This window comes from Plecotus auritus, assembly GCF_963455305.1.
Source record: "Plecotus auritus genome assembly, chromosome: 12".
NCBI classification, from domain to species: Eukaryota; Metazoa; Chordata; class Mammalia; order Chiroptera; family Vespertilionidae; genus Plecotus; species Plecotus auritus.
This window is the reverse complement of record NC_137778.1, coordinates 10125692-10146980: the sequence shown is the minus strand read 5'-3', so window position 1 is coordinate 10146980 and position 21289 is coordinate 10125692. Positions and strand designations below refer to the sequence as shown.

The 21289-nt window shown below is 45.9% G+C and overlaps 1 protein-coding gene across 2 annotated transcripts; it reads left to right on the top strand.

The window, feature by feature from the left end:
* Positions 1-1308: 1308 nt before the first annotated feature.
* EIF2D (eukaryotic translation initiation factor 2D) lies at positions 1309-21179 on the top strand. Of its 2 annotated transcripts, XM_080647304.1 has the most exons (15): positions 1309-1550; positions 2476-2666; positions 3976-4059; positions 5360-5450; positions 8279-8386; positions 9911-10137; positions 10594-10711; positions 12408-12453; positions 12878-12981; positions 13103-13252; positions 13621-13710; positions 15013-15108; positions 16630-16750; positions 18327-18501; positions 19921-21179. In XM_080647304.1, exons 1-15 carry the CDS (start codon positions 1495-1497, stop codon positions 19989-19991), a joined length of 1728 nt encoding a protein of 575 aa, XP_080503430.1. In that variant the 5' UTR covers positions 1309-1494; the 3' UTR covers positions 19992-21179. The 2 variants fall into 2 exon arrangements, with proteins under 2 accessions (XP_080503430.1, XP_080503431.1); XM_080647305.1 differs by lacking the exon at positions 1309-1550 and having other exon boundaries at positions 2554-2607.
* The last annotated feature ends 110 nt before the right edge of the window (positions 21180-21289 follow it).

The window sequence follows — 21289 nt, the reverse complement described above, 5'->3', positions numbered from 1 at the left end:
GGCTTTCCCCCCTCTCTTTCCCCTCCTCCGCCCCCAGTGTGGCCAGGTGTGGGTACAAGGGGACAGGGCTCTGTGGTGCTATCCTCCTCTGGACTCCTCTGACTTTGGTCTTGTGGCTGCAGTACTTCAGAATAAGAGCCTGGTGGGTCAGAAGTGCAGGGGGAGCCTGAGCTGGGACTGGCCCCTCTGCTGTATTAGGGGCCCTTCCAAGAATGGTGGTGGGCAGAAACTGTGCAGGGCTTAATCTTTGGGCAGTCAATGTGGTATTCTCCTTTGTGCAACTATGTCAGCTAATAAAGCAATTAGGATTTTTTTTTCTTGATGGATGGACATTCTGCGCTGAAGTTTTCACATAAAAATTTTAATTTAGTAGGGGCCAGGACCCCAGGTGTTTAAATCCTTGCCTCCAGGGTACACAGCTGTCCCTCAGAGAAACCCAAACCCTCACCTCTATCTGAGACTGATTTTTTTCATCTAATATTAACTATTTATTGTTAACTTGCAAAGCCATGTGCAACACCTCACATGTTACCTCAGTTGTTTCTCATGGAAGTTCTATGAGGTGGCTATGGCATCCACATGTCAGAAAGTGCAAGAGTTTCAGAAAGAATAAGCCATTGGTCCATGATCACAACTACAAAGGCATTTGATCCTAATCTTATCTCACAGATTTTTAAAAATAAGCAATATGAGTTAATAAACATATTAACTTATGAGTAATAAAATAATTACTTTGGAAACAAAACTCCCTAAATAATGCCTGAACCCAAAAGTTAAATACAAATAGCCCAAAATATTTTAAAATAATACATTTAAAAATCATTTGTAGTTTTTTTTTCTCATAACATGAGGGGCAAGTCTGTGACAAGAGTAGATTCCCTGTTATTGTTATTACCACCCCATAATAATAACATGTAGACATTTTCTAATAACATAGTAGAAAATCTTGGAGAAAATCCTAGCTTTGAGGCCTTTAGTGTGCAAAATATGAAAAGATTTAATAAACAGAAGCCCTTAAGAAAAGCATTCAAGAGGCCTGCAAGTTTAATAAAACACAAGAGTTCAATTAATTTTGTGGAATTGAACTAAATTGAATGGAACGGGAGCTGGCAGGACTCCTACTCAGCACGCTTCAAGGCTGATGAAGTGGAAATGAATGCAATCTCTGTTGGGATGGGTAACTACAGACTTGCTGGCTCCAGCCATTTGCGTTTGCGCAGGCGCAGAACCGGACAGAGGGGCGTGACACGGGGAGGGGCGTGCAGGAGCCCGCCCCGCCCAGTTTCTGTTCCCGGCCCTGCCACTAGGGGCGGGCGCGAAGCTGCGCGGCAGCGGTTTCCAGCCGGGCCCATATCCCAGCCGGGCTCATTTCCCGGCCAGGCCCCAGCATGGCTGCGCCCAGCGCTGCGGCTTGGGGAGAGGCTGCGCTCTTGTTTTCCTGACAGCCTCTGGCTTCTGTGCTCGACTTCTTTTCCTCTGGCCATTCCAACAAACATGTTTGCCAAGGCCTTTCGGGTCAAGTCCAACACGGCCATCAAGGGATCGGACAGGTGAGGGGGAGAAGGGGCCTGCTCCGCCCATGAGGGCACCCAAGTACCTCTCAACCCGGTTTGGTCCAGAGCCCTCTTTGGGTTGGGTCAGGCCGCCCGGGGTGCAGGCCGCGGGGTACACCCGGGAAAAGGACTCCAGGGGGCAAGGGTGGGTTAGGTGAAGATAGAGGCCTCATATATCTCCTAGGCTGCCTTTTTTGGATATTTTAGTGAGTTTAAAAGAAATCATAATTCAGGAAGTGCTTATAAAATGCAGTCTAAGGCGTGGAGGATGCAAAAATGAAGGAGTACAGAGTCCCTGTCCTCCAAAGAGCGTAGAGACCCCTGGGGCGCAGAGAACTACAGGTATACAAGCACAAGTGTCCAGTGCTTGCTTCTGTCTGGCAGGAGCGACAGGAGGGTGAAGTGGGAGAGGATCGGCACAGCAGGCATGGTAGGAACTAGATCTGTTCAGTATTGCAAATGCAGATGTCACGTTGGCACTTCCGGAGCCAGTGTTCTGGAGTTATTCTTGGTGCCCTGGTATAGTGATTAATCATAAGCTGGCAGATTCACCAAGCACATATGAGCAAGGAGTGGGTCTCAGAGCTAGTTATGGTGTCAGGAAGGCAGGGCTGAGTTTCCAGTTTCAGGCTTACTTGGGATGCTCACTGGGTCTTGTTTTGTTCTGTGGTGTTTTTTGTTTGTTTGTTTGTTTGTTTGTTTTCTTTCTTTGTAAAACGGAAAGATTTGCCCAGGAACATGTGAAAATTAGATGAGACATTGGTGTGAAACAGAATAAGATGTTTTGGAAGCATGTGCGAGAATACAGCATTATAAATTAGACAGTCTTTCCTTGGCCCTCGTGATTTTATAGCGTGTCCTCAATATTTATTAAAATCCACCCAGACAGCATTCATAGCAGGCATTGGTGTGCTTTCTGCAGGAGAAAGCTTCGGGCTGATGTGACAGCTGCTTTCCCCACCCTCGGAACCGATCAGGCCTCCGAGTTAGTGCCTGGGAAGGAAGAGCTCAACATCGTGAAGCTGTATGCTCACAGAGGGGATGCCGTGACTGTGTACGTGAGTGGTGGTAACCCCGTCCTATTTGAACTGGAGAAAAATCTGTACCCGACAGGTATGGCAGTAGGATGGGGATGGCCATCATTATAGCTCTTGCCTAATATCTGTTTCTCCTTATGTCTTCCAGTAACCTGTCTTTCTTAAAACAAACAAGTTGAAAATCTCTCAGTACCATCCCTAAACATATTTTTGGCCCTAATATTCCTAGAATTGGGTCTTCCAAGAGCAGAAACTGCTATATGAGGGAGAAAAGAAAAAAAAAAAAAGTTAACACACAAAAAGGGTAGTTGCCAAGGGAAATTCTGAGATGAAGTGTATAGTGCGTTACTTAGGGATGGAGCAGAGGTCTTGAAAACAGGTGAATATCAGGGCATGAATGTTTCTTAAAGCTACCTCTAGCAGGATTTTCGTTAAGTACCAAAGAGATACTATTGTAGGAAAGAAGCTAGATTGATTAAACTACATAACTGGCTGGCTTAGTGATGTACTTCAGTCACGAAAATACCTCACTGGGAGTCTTTCTTAGGCTCTGCCTGGCTCTCAGGATTCTTTGCTTTCTCTCTTTGTCACAGGTGTCAGAGACTGTTTTGTTTGGTTTTCTTTATTTTTTTAAATATATTTTTATTGATTTCAGAGACGAAGGGAGAGAGAGAGAGAAACATCAATGATGAGAGAGAATCATTGATCGGCTGCCTCCTGCACACCCCCTACTGGGGATCGAGCCCACAACCCAGGAATGCCCTTGACTGGAATCGAACCCAGGACCATCAGTCCACAGGTCGATGCTCTATCCACTGAGCCAAACCAGCTGGGGCCTTTTTGTTTTTCATAGCTATGGACACCTACTTTGTCACTTGGGGCTTTCTTCCTCCCAGCTTGGCTGAGACAGTGCAATACAGTCTCCTTAGGCCACACCTACCCGACCCCACTTTGCTGCTGTACAACCACAGGCTCTTTCTGATATAGGGTTTTATGGCTAATCACTATGGAAACAGAATAAAAATAATAAACATGGGAAAGTTCAACATTTCTTCAGCTGGTGCCCTGTTCTTAGGATACTTGCTTCTGAGGCAATAAATGGAATCCTGTTGTATCTGTGTCCCCACTTTTATCTACTGTGGTCATTTGCTGCTGCTGCAATCCAGGTGGAACAATAGGTGCCTCCAAATCTCAAGTGACTTCCAATTTCTTAAATCTCTGCCTTGTTCAGGAATGAAATCTCTTTGGGCATCCTCTCAGCAACCTTCTATATAGCTTTTGCTTTTTCTATATCCTAACTAAATCCACCTTAATGTTTGGCTTTGCCAATTCCTCAGGGGATTGACTTTGGCAGTTAAGTGTTTTCTGCGTCTGTTTTTGGACAGTGTACACCCTGTGGTCATATCCTGATCTTCTACCAGCATTCACAACATGGCCTCTGGTGCTCGAAAAACTGGTCGGGGGAGCAGGTAAGAAGATTTTCCTATGTTCTGGCTCTTGGCTGAAATCTACTTAGGAAGGGCAACTACTTTAAGAAATGTACCTGTTTCCTATATTCATTCATATGTTTGAAAAATGGATTTTATCCACCATGTGTGTTGTGGCTCTCACTTGGTTGCCTCCATGAGCCCTTTGGGCCTCTCTGACCCTTTTGTAAAGTTTAAATAAGGTAAGTGATGTGAAGGTACCTTGGGAACTGCCATATGCTATACTGTAAATTAATAGGCTGAACTTAGGAGACTAGGATAAAATAGATTGTGGAGCTGGAACCTCAGCCTGGTGCTTCGATATGACCACTAGCCCCCGGCCCCCAAAGGGAAAAGGTCTGCTATTCAGGTTGCCATTTTTAATTTTCATTATGAATAGTCCTATCTAATAAAGAGGGAATATGCTAATTGACTGCCACGCCCTCACAAGATGGCAGCACCCACAGCCACAAGATGGCGGCACCCAGTCCCCTCAGCCCTGCCTCATCCAGCCGGAGTCCCTCAGTCCCCTCAGACCCTCAGGGGAAGGCAGTTGGGGGCAATCGGGCTGGCAGGGGAGGGCAGTTGGAGGTGATCGGGCTGGCAGGGGAGGGCAGTTGGGGACGATCAGGCCGGCAGGGGAGCAGTTAGGCATCAATCAGGCCAGCAGGGGAGCGGTTAGGGAGCTATCAGGCTGGCAGGCAGAGTGGTTAGGGGCAGTCAGGCATGCAGGCAGGTGAGCGGTTAGGAGCCAGCAGTCCCAGATTGTGAGAGGAATGTTCGACTGCTGGCAGTCAGACATTCCCTCCAGGGGTCCCAGATTAGAGAGGGTGCAGGCTGGGCTGAGGGACATCCTCCCGCCCCTGTGCACGAATTTCGTGCACCAGGCCTCTAGTCCGATATAATAAAAGGCTAATATGCAAATCAACCAAACGGTGGACTGGTTGCTGTGATGCACACTGACCACCAGGGGGCAGACGCTCAATGCAGGAGCTGTTCCCTGGTGGAAGCCAGGCTCACAGCTGGTGAGCACAGCTGCGGCCACACTAAGGATGTCCGACTGTGGCTTAGGCCCGCTCCCTAAGCCATCAGTGGGACATCCCCCGAGGGCTTCTGGACTGCGAGAGGGCGCAGGCTGTGCTGAGGGACCCTCGAAGTGCACGAATCTTGTGCACCGGGCCTCTAGTGTAGTTAATTATTACATTAATAAATATTTGTTGAGTGAATAAATAAATGAAGTTAAAACATGGAATTAGATGGAGGCAGAACATAAATTGTGATGCTTTTGTTTTGTTTGCTGCAGATTTGATGCTGCCTGGAATAGTGGTGCCCCCTGCTGGTCTGCCTCAGGTACAGAAGGGTGACCTCTGTGCCATTGTCTTGGTGGGAAACAGGTATTGTGCCAGCCAGCTGTGCCTTCGGGGGAAAAACTTAGGTAAAATTGGGGAGGGGGTTGGGGAATGACAACTCTCAAAGCATATGGATAAAGGATTAAGAGAAAAAAACAGGTTCTTCTAGAAGACAGCGAATGGCAATGAGATATGTGAGGTATCCACACATCTGGGGCCAGTGTATTTGCCACTGATGCTTCTCTCTTTTCCCCTAAATTATTTTATTTAAAAAATTTTAAATATATATTTTTTATTGATTTCAGAGAGGAAGGGAGAGAGATAGAGAGATAGAAACATTAGTGATGAGATAATCATTGATTGGCTGCCTCCTGCATACCCCCTACTTGGGGGGATCAAGCCCACAACCCGGGCATGTGCCCTTGGCTGGAATTGAACTTGGGACCCTTTAGTTCGCAGGCCAACACTCTATCCACTGAGCCAAACCGGCAAGGGCTCCTAAATAATTTTAGATTACAGAAGAGTTGTAAAGAGTATGGGGTTCTGCTATACCCAGCTTCCTGTAATGATAACATTTTGTATAACCACAGTATAGTTATCAAAACTAAGGATTGGTACAATACCATTAACACAATTACAAACTTTATTTCAGTTTTTCCACTGATGTCTTTTTTTTTGCTTCAAGGATTCAGTCTAGAATACCACAGTGCATTTAGTTGTCATGTCTTCTTAGCCTCCTGTCTGTGACATTTTCTTGGTCTTTCCTTATCTTTCATGAAGTCCATACTTTTTCCCCATCATCCACCTCATCATCCTCATCTTTTAATTTTTTCAATAGCTTTGTTGAAATGTAGTTTACATATTATAAATTAACCTGTTTCAAATGTACAATTCAGTGCTTTTTAGTATACTTACAGCATTGTTCAGCCATCACCACCCTGCTTCTTTTTAAAAATAATATAGGAAGTAATGATAAGAACAATTCTGAAAAATCAAAAATTCCTGTATCTCGTTATCTTTTTCTCCTAGGAGTAACCATCTCATGTTGGTGCATATCTTTGCCAACCTTCTTCAATGCATATAAAAATGTGCATATAAAAATGTATGAATGTTTAAAAATACGAACAAACAGAATTATACTTTATTTGTTTTCACTTAAGATAGTGTGGGCATTTCCCGTGTAAGCAAGCCCAGATATACTGACTCCTCTTATCTACTCTGTGGTGATGGGAAAGGTCCTCTCCTAGTGCAGTGGTCGACAAACCGTGGCTCGCGAGCCACATACGGCTCTTTGGCCCCTTGAGTGTGGCTCTTGCACAAAATACCACGGCCTGGGCCAGTCTATTTTGAAGAAGTGGTGTTAGAAGAAGTTTAAGTTTAAAAAATTTGGCTCTCAAAAGAAATTTCAATCGTTGTACTGTTGATATTTGGCTCTGTTGACTAATGAGTTTGCCGACCACTGTCCTAGTGGATATTCTGGTGTCTCCCATTTGTCTCTATCAAAAACAGTATCTTACTGATGCCTCTAGGAATACCAGTGCCAGTATTTTTCTAAAGTAGCTACCATCGCCCTCCAAAAAAGCTGTATCTGTTTTCACTCCCACCTCTGGGTGTGATTTCCCTACATTCTCACCAGCTCTGGATATGACGGGTCACTTTCATTTGTGTCACCTTGAGTGAAAAATGACATTATTTTACTCCTCACTTCTTTGACAAGGAACAGGTCAGTGTTTAAAGATCTTATTTTTGCTACTGATATTCTCCAATTTGCCTTGAACCTTTTGGAGCCACGCACCTAGAAATGTTTGTTTACCTGTAGCAAAACTTGCAGTTGAAAGAATGGCAGTGTCATTGTTTTTCCCCTCAGGTATTCTATAGAAGGGGAAAACTGCATAAATATGTATTTGGCCTGCCCAGTTTGGCCTTTAGAATGCATATGGGGATGAAGCTTGGGGGTAGTTCATGGCAGGTTAAAGGTACAAAGAAATTTGTTAAAACTACAAGTTATGTTTGAGACTGAAGCTCCTGAGTTACTGACCCAGGGGCTGGAAAGACCCTTCTTTTAGGAGCTGGGAAAGAAGCCAGATTCAAAGTTTCTGTGGCAATAACTGACCGATGGGCCCAGGGAGTAGAGCTGCCAAGTTAGCAAATATTTTTTCAAGTTCAGGTGTTGGGAACTATGCCCTTGAATCTTCTCGCTCGGGCCCAGGTGACCTTACCCCACAGCTACTCAGCTGGTCACTGATCCTTACAAGCAATGTGTGAGCAATGCTTGAGTAACACTGGGATGACAGAGATTGCCCATTTGGGCTTTGGAAGTTTTTGTAGTTACTATAAATGTGGTGGTTTTGACATTTTGGACACACCCAGTTCTTAGTTACACAGAGCAAATCCCGTTACAAAGAGTCAACTCAGAAGGAACCTCTTTAGTTGGTGCCACTATTTATCTCTTCTCCCTTCTTTATGATAGCCTAACTATGGCTTATGAATAGCCTCTTTTCTGAACTTCGGTATAGGATGGCTATGCTTTCTTTAAGGTAGGGAAGTAATTTATATTTTTGAAATTAAAGAAAGAGAACTTTAAATATCCTCTCATGGGTTTAATGGCCTGCCTGGGTTTAATTCGTAATGGGAATAAACAAAAAGTGTCAACATCAGCAGAGGAATTGCTTAAAAGAAAGAGAATATTTGGTCAAGGGATTTTTGAAAGTCACATTTATAGGCCATCTGAAGAAAATTGAGATTTCTGTGATCCTAGTGGAGGCTTCAGATTTGCAACCATGTTGCTTTTAGCACGTGTGTGGAAAGGTGGTCCTGACATGCTCTCCTGGAAGACGCTCCAGGATCCTTGTCTCTGGCCTTCTCCTTCTCAGGGCCCCTGTGGCCATCGGAGTGGCTGCCATGTCCACATCTGAGATGCTGACTTCAGGCCTGAAGGGAAGGGGTTTCTCTGTGCTCCACACCTACGAGGACCACTTGTGGTGGGTCTGCTGTTTTTTCTGTTTTACGGGGAGCTGCATGGGTGGAGTATGGGGCCTGGATTCAGAAGTGAGAGTTTTGGTACCTGCTGTATCCTTAGGCGCGTGCTGACCCCAGGCATTAATTTATATATATATTTGTCTGTCTGGAGAAGAAATTAGAACTCGGATTATTTTCTAGGTGGATTATAGAATCCTAGGCTTTGAATAAGGCCTTAGGGATTGTCTGCTCCACCTCTCAGTGCAGTTATAATCTTTATTTTTATAGCTCTGGTCCATCTGGCCTTGTCTGCCATGCACATTTAGGCATCTTTTAGCCCTATGACAAGTGCTCAGAAATTCTCACTTCTGAATCCAAATCTAAACAGAGTAAATCCTTAGGTAACAGGGCAGTGATGATTATTATGTTGTTCAGGTTTCACATTCCAGATCTTTCCAGTATGGAAGTTATGCTTTCTCATCGTAACAGTTGCTTTCTGGAGCCATGTACCAGTCTATTTTCTGGTTATTTTTTTGTCACTTTACCAAAACAGTAAATAGTGCTTTTCTCAAAAGCATTATACCTGGTCTTTTGGCCACGTGTTGTAGCATGCTGGTATAGATTCATCCTTACATTTTTAGCCCTCTCTTGGAGTTGCTCATTTTACAAATATTAGCTAAGCCTTGCTTTGCTGGGGATACCACCTCATCAGCTATGTTTCGCAGACATTTGCGAGCTGCTTACTGATGTTCTTACATCACCTTGCAGTCAGCGTCATGCTAAGTTGTTTTATTAGCAGCTCCTCAGCCCCCACTCCCTCCCCCCTTTTAAAAATATTTCTGATATTGACCTGATCAGAATAGCCTAACCATACACTCTGGCATCACTAGTCACCAATAAGCCTTGCTGCAGCTGTTAGTTAAAACTTAGTTTCATCAAGCTTGGCGCTTTTACCTCTTTCTGTGCTCTGCTGTTTGGCGTCACTCTTTTTTTTCTCTCTCTTCCTAAGGCTTAGTGGCATAAACCCTTTTTAATCTCTACTCCGCAAGTTTGGTTGCATTCTGCTTTAACACAGAGCAGGTGGCTTTGCAGTCCATGAGCATTGCAGGTGTTTGTACTTTGTTATATCCTCGGAGCCTTGGGTTGTTTGTATTTTACAGACGCATTGCGATCTTAATTTTGTTCTTTAATTCAAAATAGTTTTATTTTTAACTCATATGAATAGAATACTTTTGGGGGGGGTCTCTTTAATTATTTTTTCTTTAATCTTTTTCTGTCCCCAGATGTCTATTAATAATAATATTATTCCGTTGAGATAGAGAGGAGTCAAGAATTATTCTCCCCATTTCGGAGATGAGGAAATTGAGGCATGTGACATTTCTGGTCACAGAACTGGAAATAGAGTTGATATGAGACTCCAGGTTCTCTGTCCTCTCCTGGACACCCCACCCCAGCCTGTGGCTCTTACTCGCTCTGAATTCCAGGCTGACCCCTGACCCAGGTTGGAAAGTGCTGTGTTTGGTGTTTCTGACATGAGCTTTTTCCAGGCGATCTGGAGACAGGTCCTCTCCACCTTTTATTGCCCCACTGACCCTGGATCCCCCAGATGTCAGTGAAGAGCAGAATGACATGAGGCGCCTTACCCTGGAGGGAAAGGAGGAGGAGAATGGGGAAGATCAGCAGATGTGTGGGGAGAAGACCCTACCAGAAGCCTCAGAAGACCCTGGCGTCGGGGGCCTGAACCCAGACCCTGCAGATAGCAAGACCCTTCAAGGTATAATGCTGGGAGTGGGGGGCCGTCCTCTCAGTTTAGGAGCCTGAAGTGCTCCACTCTCCTGACTGGAGCAACACTGGACCTCTGGGAGGGGAGGGCACGTCCTTATTTCTGTTGCGGCGGTGCGACAGCTTTGTGACATCTCACCTGGGAGTCTTCTCCACACAAGTCAGGCTTCCCGGGGCCAGTCTGCCCTGGCATTTGGGCAGTTTCCAGCTGCAGAGCCCTGTAAGGTTTCTTTCTGTCAGAAGTGTTGGCTCCTGGCTGGGTGGGACTTTGTGCTTAACCCCTTCTCTGGGGTCAGCCCTCTTCAAAGCCTCTGTGCTCCAGAGAGTCTGGGAGCTTTGGGACCTGGGAATGGATTCCGTGGGTAAAGTGGGGTCGGGTGGAGCTGGGCGGGGAGTGCCAGGCATCTGTATCCCCCAGGAAGGATGAGGTTCTGTCTTCTTCTTGCAGAGCAAATGGATGAACTGCTACAGCAATGCTTCTTGCATGCTTTGAAGTGTCGAGTCAAAAAGACCGACCTCCCTCTACTCACCAGCACTTTCCTCGGTAGCCACGTGTTCTCCTGCTGGTACGGAAGGCATGTGTGGGTGGGCGGCCTTATTCCTTGGTGGTGGGACAGGACAGGGCTGATGGGGGACTGGTTGAAGGACACATGGTGGAAAGAGTGGAGTGCAGGGTTGATCTGGAAATAAAGTAGGTCCTAAGTTTTAAAGCTTAAATTTTAGCCAGCGAAAGGATGCTGAGGAAATGAACAACGATTCAGGGCACTGCTCTGCGGTGGTGCTCCTGGCAGCACGTCCTGTCCAGGAAGAGTCCCGAGCAGCCTCTTTGTCAGGAGGCTTTTTCTGGAACATCAACCCCCTCACTCTCCTTCTGAGAAGTAGGTGGGCTGGGTTAGGTTGTATCAGGAGGAAAAATCAGTATGATCCCCACCTCTCCTCCCAGCACCGGCCATCTGGAGAGGGAGTAGCACTTGTGGATAGTACCTGAACTTTGAAGACAGAGTCATCTGAGCTCAAGTGGCAGCTCCACAGAGAGTGGAAGCAGGCGAGCTCAAACTCAGCTCTGGGCTTCTCTGAGCCCTCATTTCGAGCACAGCATGCCCTGGCTGGTGTGGCTCAGTTGGTTGGACATCATCCTGTGCACCGAAAGGTTGCTGGTTCGATTCTCAATCAGGGCACATGCCCGGGTTGTGGACTTGATCCCTGGTAGGAGGTGTGCTGGAGGCAGCTGATCGATGTTCCACTCTCACATGGATGTTTTTCTCTCTCCCTTTCCCTTTCTCTCTAAAAATCAGTAAAAATAAGATCTTAAAAAAAAAAAAGATTAAAAATAGCCTGACATTTAGTAAGCACTTAATAAATAACATATCAGGAGGTTTGCTTATTGAGTTTTACCCTGAGACTGACCTTCTTTTTGTAAAGGCTTTCCTAGACAAGAGTGGGGTCTGGAGTGTGTGGCAGGCATTTGGTCATTGGCCCTGACTTTGCTGGTGGCAGGTAACTGAGGGACCCTGAATGTGCTCCAGAAGAGCTTCCTAACCTGGTGGTTTCTGGAAGGGCTCCCTGGGAGTCGCACTGCTGGTGTGTGGCACACGTGGAGAGAAGATGGGAGCTATGGGGAGTGTTCATTAGGAGCCTTCCCTGTGAACTAGTAGCCCTAGGGCAGGAATCAGCAAACATTTCTGTAGAAACATAGTAAACATTCCAGGCTTTCAGGCCATGCAGTCTCTATTGCAAGCATTCCACTCGGGGTTGTGGCACAGAGGCCAAGGCCTTGGAGTCAGCAGATGGGTGGGCATGGCCTGCAGGATATAGTTGGCGGAGTCCTGCTCTAGGCCCACTTACCACCATGAGCTCAGTGTTGGAAAGGTTCACCTTGAGGTGGAACTTCTGAGGCCTCAGAAAGTTGTCTAGTTTCAGAGGAATCTAAAGCTGTATCCATTACAGTGGCTATTTAAATTAAAATGAATAGCATTTAAAATTTAGTTCCTCAGACACAGTCACATTTCAAGTGCTTAATCGCCACACTTGTAGAATAATAGATAGTGAACATTCCGTCTTCACGGAGGGGTCTGTCGGACAGTAAGGATCTAGAGTAGCCTGGAGCGTGTCCCACTGCAAGGCCACCAGGCGGAGCTCTGGCACAGTGGCCTCTTACTGAACGTGGGGGAGGAGGGCTCAGGAAAAATGCCTCCCTCAGTGCAGGTAGGTCCTACCACTCTGGCTCTGTTCGCTTAACTTGCCTTTTCCATCTGCCATCAGCCCTGAAGGACGGCAACTGGACATAAAGAAGTCAAGCTACAAAAAAGTAAGCAGGCCCTTCTCCGCACACCCACAGAGAGTTGTGTTGGGGCACACGTGGCATGAGCTGGGTGGGCACAGGAAGCCCGTTCTCCAGGGCTGAGGCTGGAATTAAACTTTAATTCCAGATGTAAGGTGAGGGCGGGGAGAAAACTCCCTGGGCTGAGGCAGTGGGTGGGCACCCACTCCCTTCTCTCCTCCGCACCCTTTGATATCTGATCAGAGTTTGGAAAGGCTTCACCATTTAGTCTGTAGCAGCTTCTCACCCCCTGAGCCTCTGGGTGGGGGCCTCCCCGTTCCTAATTTGATGAGAGCAGGGACTGTCCCGAGTCCTTCCCCAGGACCTGCCTAGCTCGGTGTCTGGCACATCCTAGGTGCTCAGTGTGTACAGAAGTGACAAAGTCCCCTCCCACTGGCCCTCTCTCCCTTAGCTCTCTAAGTTCCTGCAGCAAATGCAGCAGGAGCAGATTATACAGGTCAAGGAGCTGAGCAAAGGGGTGGAGAGCATTGTGGCTGTGGACTGGAAACACCCCAGGTGAGTGCAGGGGGCCTGCTCACCGTAGCTCAGCTGGCCCTGGGGCACTGGGGCCATGGACTGGGACTTGCAGAGACACTAGTATAAAATGTGTTTTTTCTTTCCTTCTGCTGGGTTTTAGGATCACATCTTTCGTCATACCTGAGCCCTCCCCGACCTCCCAGACTATCCAGGAGGGTAGCAGGGAACAGCCCTATCACCCTCCAGATATAAAACCCCTCTACTGTGTCCCAGCCAGCATGAGCCTGCTCTTCCAGGAGTCTGGCCACAAGTGAGTTGTTGGAGAGCAGCCCTTCTCTGCCTGCTTGGTGTTCTGGCCTGTAGTTCCTCTCCGCCTGAGTAGTATTCTTCTGTGACTGGCAAAACCCCCCTGCCCTGCTCTCCCTTTCCCCCAGGTCCAGCTCAAGCTTCCTTCCCAGAAAGTGTCTCTGGACTAAATCAGTGAGAGAGTAGGTCTTTCCCTTTTCTACCTGTGATTACTCCTCACACGGCCCTGCTTACTACCTCCGTCAGGAAGAGGGAAGAAAAGAAGAGGTTGAAAAGCTGGGGAAAGCACCCTGCTGAGCAGGGAGTGAGTCTTGGTGTTTGCAGGTTGTCTCCTCGCACACCATGAATTAACCCCCAACACTTCTCACCCAGGAAGGGGAGCATTCTCGAGGGCAGTGAGATCCGGATGATCATCATTAACTACGCCAAGAAAAATGACCTGGTTGATGCAGACAACAAAAAGTGAGTGGATCGGGAGGAGACTGTGTCTGCGTTGGTAGTGTACATCTTTAGGGGACCCAGACAATTTGTGGAGGATGTTGGGATGGAGGGGCATCTAGAAATAATCAAGGCCAGGGTTTCTAAACCATGGGCTGTGGACACCTAGTTATTGTCTAGGGTGTTCAGTTCCATGTTTGATGTCAACATTGGCTATAGACTGGGAAGTATGATCTCATACCTATCTACTACTGATTTTCAAATGCAGGTGCTTATTGGGAGTGATAAAATGCAAACCTTAAAGAATTACAGCTTTTTGGTCTTTTTTAAAAAGTATTTTTTTTATTTCAGAGAGGAAGGGAGAGGGAGAGAAAGATAAAAACATCAGTGATAAGAGAGTATCATTGATTGGCTGCCTCCCGAATGCCCCCCACCTGGGATCGAGCCTACAACCCAGGCATATGCCCTTGACTGGAATCGAACCTGGGACCCTTCAGTCCACAGGTTGACGCTCTATTTACTGAGCCAAACCAACTAGGGCTTCTCTGTTTTCTTAGTATAAGTGGATACAGAAGGTAAACTACTAAATGAAAAGCACTCCATAATATTTCTTTTTAGTTATTTATTTTAAAGTCAGGTTCTTTTAATTTTTATTGATTTCAGAGTGGAAGGGAGAGAGAGAAACATCATTGATGAGAAAGAATCATTGATCAACTACCTCCTGCACTCCCCACACCCCAGGCATGTGTCCTGACCAGGAATTGAACCGTGACCTCCTGATTCATAGGTCAATGCTCAACCACTGAGCCACACCGGCCGGGCTTATTTTTACTTTTAAAAGACATCAAAAAGTTGTACGGCTGAAACCGGTTTGGCTCAGTGGATACAGCGTCTGCCTGCGGACTGAAGGGTCCCGGGTTCGATTCCAGTCAAGGGCATGTACCTTGGTTGCGGGCACATCCCCAGTGGGAGGTGTGCAGGAGGCAGCTGATCGATGTTTCTAGCTCTCTATCCCTCTCCCTTCCTCTCTGTAAAATATCAATAAAATATATTTAAAAAAAAAAAAAAAGTTGTACTGGCCTACTCATAGTTAGCTAGTAGCAGAACTGAGCCAAGACTCCTGGTCTTCAGTTTCCCCCCCACGGCCCGCTTCTCCCTTGTTCTGGGAAAGCACACTTGCACCTCCCATCATGGCGTGTGGTCCCATTTTGGTTCTAGTATTCCTGAATAAAAAGGATGTTATGATAGGTGAATCCTGAGCTGGTCCCTGGGTCAGAAGGGGCAAGGCTAGGACTTCTCTATTAATAGCCTCTTCTTTCTCTTTAGTCTCGTGCACTTGGATCCCATCCTGTGTGACTGCATCTTAGAGAAAAGTGAACAGCACACAGTCATGAAGCTTCCATGGGACAGTCTTCTGACCAGGTAATGGGGAAGACCGCCCCTCTCCAAAGTTTCAGCCCCTCCCCCAGCACCTAGAACATTGAACTTTAGAATCGTCACTGTCTTAGTTTCTGATTTTCCATAATTCATATCCCGTCAGTCTAAATAAACACAGGCTTGGGTAATTCTCATGAGAAGGGTCTTTGGAACGACATGAGCCAGCACAATAGGGGAGAACTTGAAAGGGAGAAAGAAAAAGAACACTTTAAAAATAAGAACTCCAGAAAGATTTAGAAACAAAAGGTGTAGAAGGAAGTGTCTTAAGTCTTCAAAGGGAAGATTCTTATACTCTTTCTTTTCACAGAACCAAAACTGAAAATAATTTATGTCAGGAGTTAGCAGACTTACAGCCATGGGTCAGACCTGGCCTGCTGCCTGGTTCTGCAAACAAGGTTTTATTGGACTCAGCCTCGCCTATTTATTTACGCATTGTCCTCGGGCCGCTGTTGTGCCACAGTGGCAGAGTCGAGTGGTTGCAACAGAGACCACATGGCCCTTAAAGCCCAAAATATTTACTGTCTGACCCTTGATAAAAAAAAACCCCTATTTGTCGAAACCCATATATGTAATGACAAAGAGAAAATCTGGTTAAATAAAAGGCAGAAATTCCTTGTGGTAAAGGCATTCTATAACACAGTGGTTCTCAACCTTTCTAATGCCGCGACCCTTTAATACAGTTCCTCATGTTGTGGTGACCCCCAACCATAAAATTATCCCAGGTGGGGGGCATTCAGGAGGCAGCCAATCAATGATACTCTCTTATCACTGATGTTTTTATCTTTCTCGCCCTCTCCCTTCCTCTCTGAAATAAATAAATACTTTTTAAAAAAGACCAAAAAGCTGTAATTCTTTAACCAATGATCTTAGGCTCTACAGCAGCAGTTCTCAACCCAAGACCATCGGAAAACAGAGATATTTACATTATGATTCATAACAGTAGCAAAATTATAGTTATGAAGTAGCAACGAAAATAATTTTATGGTTGGGGGTCACCACAACATGAGGAACTGAATTAAAGGGTCGCGGCATTAGAAAGGTTGAGAACCACTGCTATAACGTGCATTATTGCAGCATGTCAGAAATGTGACACTCCACCAGCCTGGGTAAGGTAGGGTTTTAAGACAGGTAGTAAGTCCATAAAGAAGCCTAGGCAAATTCTCTGAAGGCCAGGCCAGTTGGCGGGGCTCACGACGCTGAAGTTCCCTTCCCTGAGTGTGCAGTGGGTCTCAACTTCGGCTGCACCTGGGGAGTTTTAAAATATATATACACTTGGTTAGTTTCTGATTTAAATGGTCAGGGAACAGCTCCCTAGGTCAGTGGTCGGCAAACTCATTAGTCAACAGAGCGGCAAACCGCGGCTCGCGAGCCGCAGTTTGCTGACCACTGCCCTAGGTGATTTGAATGATTCTCATGTGCAGCCAAGGGCAAACCACTGCCGGCTCTTGGTGGGGAACGAGGCAATGGTTCCTCTGTCAGTCCACAACTCATTGACGCCCGTTTCAGATGTTTGGAAAAATTGCAGCCTGCCTATCAAGTGACCTTTCCCGGACAAGAGCCCATTGTGAAGAAAGGCAAAATCTGCCCCATTGACATCACCCTAGCACAGAGAGCTTCCAATAAAAAGGTAATTTTTAAAAAGACACAATGTTTGAAAATGGTCTCTCTAATGTGGTTGGAGGTTTTCAGATTGGCCTCAACCACCACAAAGGTGATTTATGAAATACCCATGTTTGTGTGACTGGGCTGGGGCCCATATAAAGCAGGTAAAGCTGACCCCTCACTCACTGCCCTCTAGGATTTTGTGCCAGGAAACTGGCCAGAGCCTGGTTCCAGAGGTAAATAAGATTTTTTGTCTTATAGGCTTTCAACTCTTATTCATTCAAGTATCTCTTGGGCCTTGCTCAGTGAAAGTAACTTGCAAAGAATTGCTAAGGAACTGACTGTGTTTAGTTTGGCCACCAGAGTCTTGTGCACATTCTGTGTGCCTCGAGAAGACAGCAGGATGGCTGGGCAGGAGTCCCAAGCAGACAGACTTGGGTTCAAAATAAATAACCTTCTAGTAGTGTAGGGTTATGAGCGTGGCTTCAGGATTAGAGACCTGGGTTCTCACGTGGTCTTTGCTTCGCTGCTTGACCTTGAACAAGTTACTTAATGTCTTTTTGCCTAAGTTTCCTTATGCAAAAAGATGGGAATAATACCTACCTGATCAGGCACCGTGAGGATCAGCGAAAGAATATACGTATGTATACATATATATACACATATATATATTAGGTTATTTAAACACTAATTTTATATATTAATAATTAGAATTGTCCAAAATTGAAATTGGTGCTTTCTAAATAGGGAGTTATTTTCTGGAAGTCTGCAAGCAAAGATTAGGCGGCCACTTGCTCATGCATTTGGTAGAGGTTGGAATAGATATGATTTCTAGTGTCTTATTGATTCTGAGATTCTCTTAGGGCTGGAGCCCCTTGGCAAACAGGTTATTTGGAGCTTTTATGGACTTTACTGAAAGCAGCTGTCCCCAGCCCTCTCCTGATGGTAACGCCCTGTACCATCTCCAGTCGTGAATGAGAGAGAACTTGTTTTAAAGAAATGGGAGAATTGTGACTTTAAAAAAAGTATTAATATTTTTTTCATCTCAAAGTCACATCATTTGTGAAGTTGATGAAAAATGCATGTGTTACTGATGAGATACTTGATATTAAAAATTGTTTATTTTTAGGTGTGATGATAGTTTTGCCTTTATGATTAAAAGCCCTTATGTTTTGGAGGTACACACTGAAATGTTGGTGTATGAAGTGATCTGATGTCTGGGAGGATTTGCGTTAGAATAATATAAGGGGGGGTGGGGACATGAATCAGGTTGGTTATGATTTGATAACTAATGAAACTGGTGATGAGTATGTGGGAGCTCGTCATACTATTCGGCTTTTCTTTATGCTTAAAATTCTCCATAATCACACTTTTTAAAAAGGTATATATTATCTATGTGGGATAGAGAATATTTATCCCACTAAATATATAACACATATATTAGGTGTGCTAGAATCAATTTAGAAGTACAAAAATTAAGTATTTGGGTGAAAAGACACCATGGTTGTAAGGATGATGAACATAGGGGGTGCTGAGGCTGCTAGCAGGCCTTCTGGAGGGAGGGTACGTGTCCGCACCTATCAGTCTTTTTGTCCCCCCAGGTGACTGTGGTCCGGAATTTGGAGGCCTACGGACTGGACCCGTGCACAGTGGCTGCCATCCTGCAGCAGCGATGCCAGGCTAGCACCACTGTCACTCCTGCCCCTGGGGCCAAGGACAGCCTGCAGGTCCAGATCCAGGGAAACCAGGTCCATCACCTCGGCCGGCTGTTGCTTGGTGAGTAGCCCCTCTGAAGAAGCAGAGACACTGATCTCACTTGGCGAAAATCTTCCCATCCTCTGTATATAGCCACACAGTTTTTATCAGCCAGCAAGAGGTGGAGCTAATGCTAATGTTTGAACCAGATCCTTTGGAGTAGTTTTCTTCCAGGTCCTTCCCTTTTTATAAGCATTGTTGGCACCCAAACTGCTAGGCACGTGCAGGGCTTTTTGCAGGTGTGACCTCTTAATCGTAATGAAGCTGCAGAACTGGTTGTTTTGCAGATGAGGAAACAGTGCCTTGCCCTGAGATAGTCAGCTACTGGCTGCTGCAGCTGGTCTCTGAACTTTGTCAGACTGTAGAGCAAGCTTGTCAGACTTGTGGGCTGCGAATTTGACATGCTTGCTGTAGAGCCAAGTTCTTTTGACCAACTCTGGGTCACACAGCCTCCAGTCTGTCCTCAATTCAAGCTGTCTTCTGCATTTCTGCCTGAGGCAGTTTCCTAAAACAAATGTGATTACATCACTCTCCTCTAAAGTTATTTTTGCCTCTTCAGTGCGTTCAGAAACAAGGCCTTCCCAGCCTGACCTACCCCAGTCAGGCTCTTCAGCAGCTCCCAGGCCTCAGCCGCTGGCCTTCTGCTGTGCCCCAGACACACCACGCACATTCACACTTGGGTACTCACCTGGTGTGGCTCCCACAGCCAACTCTGCCTGACCCTAAAGGCTCATTGGCCCAGCTTAGGGGTCACGGGAAGCCTGGCTCAGAGCATGTCCCATTTTTTTCTGTTTCCTAAAATTAGAGTTTGAAAAATTGCTAATGTAGCACTTTCCAGTTGTATTTATAGTTCTGGTTAGTGTCTGCAGCTTGGCTAATTTTTCTGTCTGAACTTCCTGCTGAGTGTCTTAAGTCAGAGACCTTGCCCTTTTCACCCATTATTCATGCTCAGGGCCTGGCATGTAGTAAATGCTCAATAAGCAAATTTATTTTATGATAAGGCAGTAATCTGCAGTTAGCTTTTATAGTTGAGCCTTTTTAAGTGAAGAACCCTGTATGAGGTGCTGAGAGAAACAGACACACAATCTCTCATGAGAAGGTTCTAAATGCCCGAAGTACATCTAGCAAGTAGCTATCAGTGTGAAAATTACTGAAATTCACACATACCTCCACATCTAGGAAAAACACTTCATCCCAGAAGGCTTCCGTAGGAGCCGAGTTTGAAAAGTGTAGAAGAGCAGATCCATGTTGGAAATGTTTTGAACAAATGGTCAACAGGAATGAGCACCCAAGTGATGAGAGGGCCAGGAGGTAGCTGTGCGGGTGGGGGCCTATGGGTTGGGGCCAAGGAGGGACCTTGTGAGACAGAGCAGGGGCTGTGGGAGGGCAAGGAGGGGGAGTTCGTCCCCCACTGACGAGTTCCTGCGTTTTGGATTGTAGAAGAATATCAGCTTCCTCGGAAACACATCCAAGGCCTAGAAAAGGCCCCCAAGCCTGGCAAGAAGAAGTGACAGACTCTTGCTTCGTGCGATCGATCCCGTGGAATCCAGGTTCTGGCTGCTCACTCATAGCAAACAAAAAATATATAATTCTTTACCAGAATAAATTTTTATTCTAATCTAAATCTGATTTCCCTCTCTTAGATGTACAACACATAGTGATTTGCCATTCTATACTAAAAGAGTACACCAGGTTTTGTTTGATCAGTTTCCTCCGCTTAGCTAAAATGTACAGGAGCCGTTTTACCCAACAGAAGAGGTTGGAGTGCCTTTCCATTCATGTGGCTTCAGTGGTTTGGGTTCCTCCCCGATTCTCAAGTCCAGGCGGCCCACCAGAGTGCAGGCAGGTGAGGCCTTCCTGTTAGTTTGAAGTCCCTCTGACAAATAATCCACAGCCTCTTGCTCATCTATTCCTACTATCTCATTAACCTCCCAGCCCAAAATTACCCTTCCCATCTCAAAGGGTATTCATACAGAAAGCAGAACCCAGCAAAAGAGGCAAGGACTGGCCCTGAATTACAGCAAAATTTAAACTCTGTAAACATCGGAAACGATAAAAGCACTTCAGGACGCGGGTTTCCGTCCAGTGATCCTTCCCAGCGTTGGTGCACTGCCACTAGCAGTGGTAAACTGACGCGGCCTCCAGGTGATGGCTTCCTTACCGTGAAGGCTTATCAGGCCAATGCTTTCTAAACCTCCTAACCGGAGCTCCTGCTAATGTAGCTGGTTTTCAGAGGGGCCACGAACTCCCTGAAATAGTACACCAGGTTTTGTTTGGTCATTTTCCCAAGAGAGGTTACCAGGCGTTTGTTGCATTCCCAATGGAACACTTGATGCGAGAAGGTCCAGAACCATTGCCTTAATCCCTGCTCAGTTCACAGAAGTCACTTCTGTGGCTGAAACTCTCCTATAAAATTGGAGGGCGAAAGGGCTGAGCTGAATCCCTTTAGGGTTCTTTAGGTTGTACCATCAAAAATAATTACACTTCAACTTATTTTTTTCTTTCTCATCTCACTTAGAAACAGAGATGCCCAGCTGGTGTTGCTCAGTGGTTAAGTGTCTACCTATGAACCAGGAGGTCATGGTTCGATTTGGTCAGGGCACATGCCTGAGTTGCAGGCTTGATTCCCAGTGTGGGATGTGCAGGAGACAGCTGATCAATGATTCTCTCTCTCTTCTCTGAAATCAATAAAAATATATATTTTTTAAATATATTTTATTGATATTTCACAGAGAGGAAGAGAGAGGGATAGAGAGCTAGAAACATCGATGAGAGAGAAACATCGATCAGCTGCCTCCTGCACACCCCC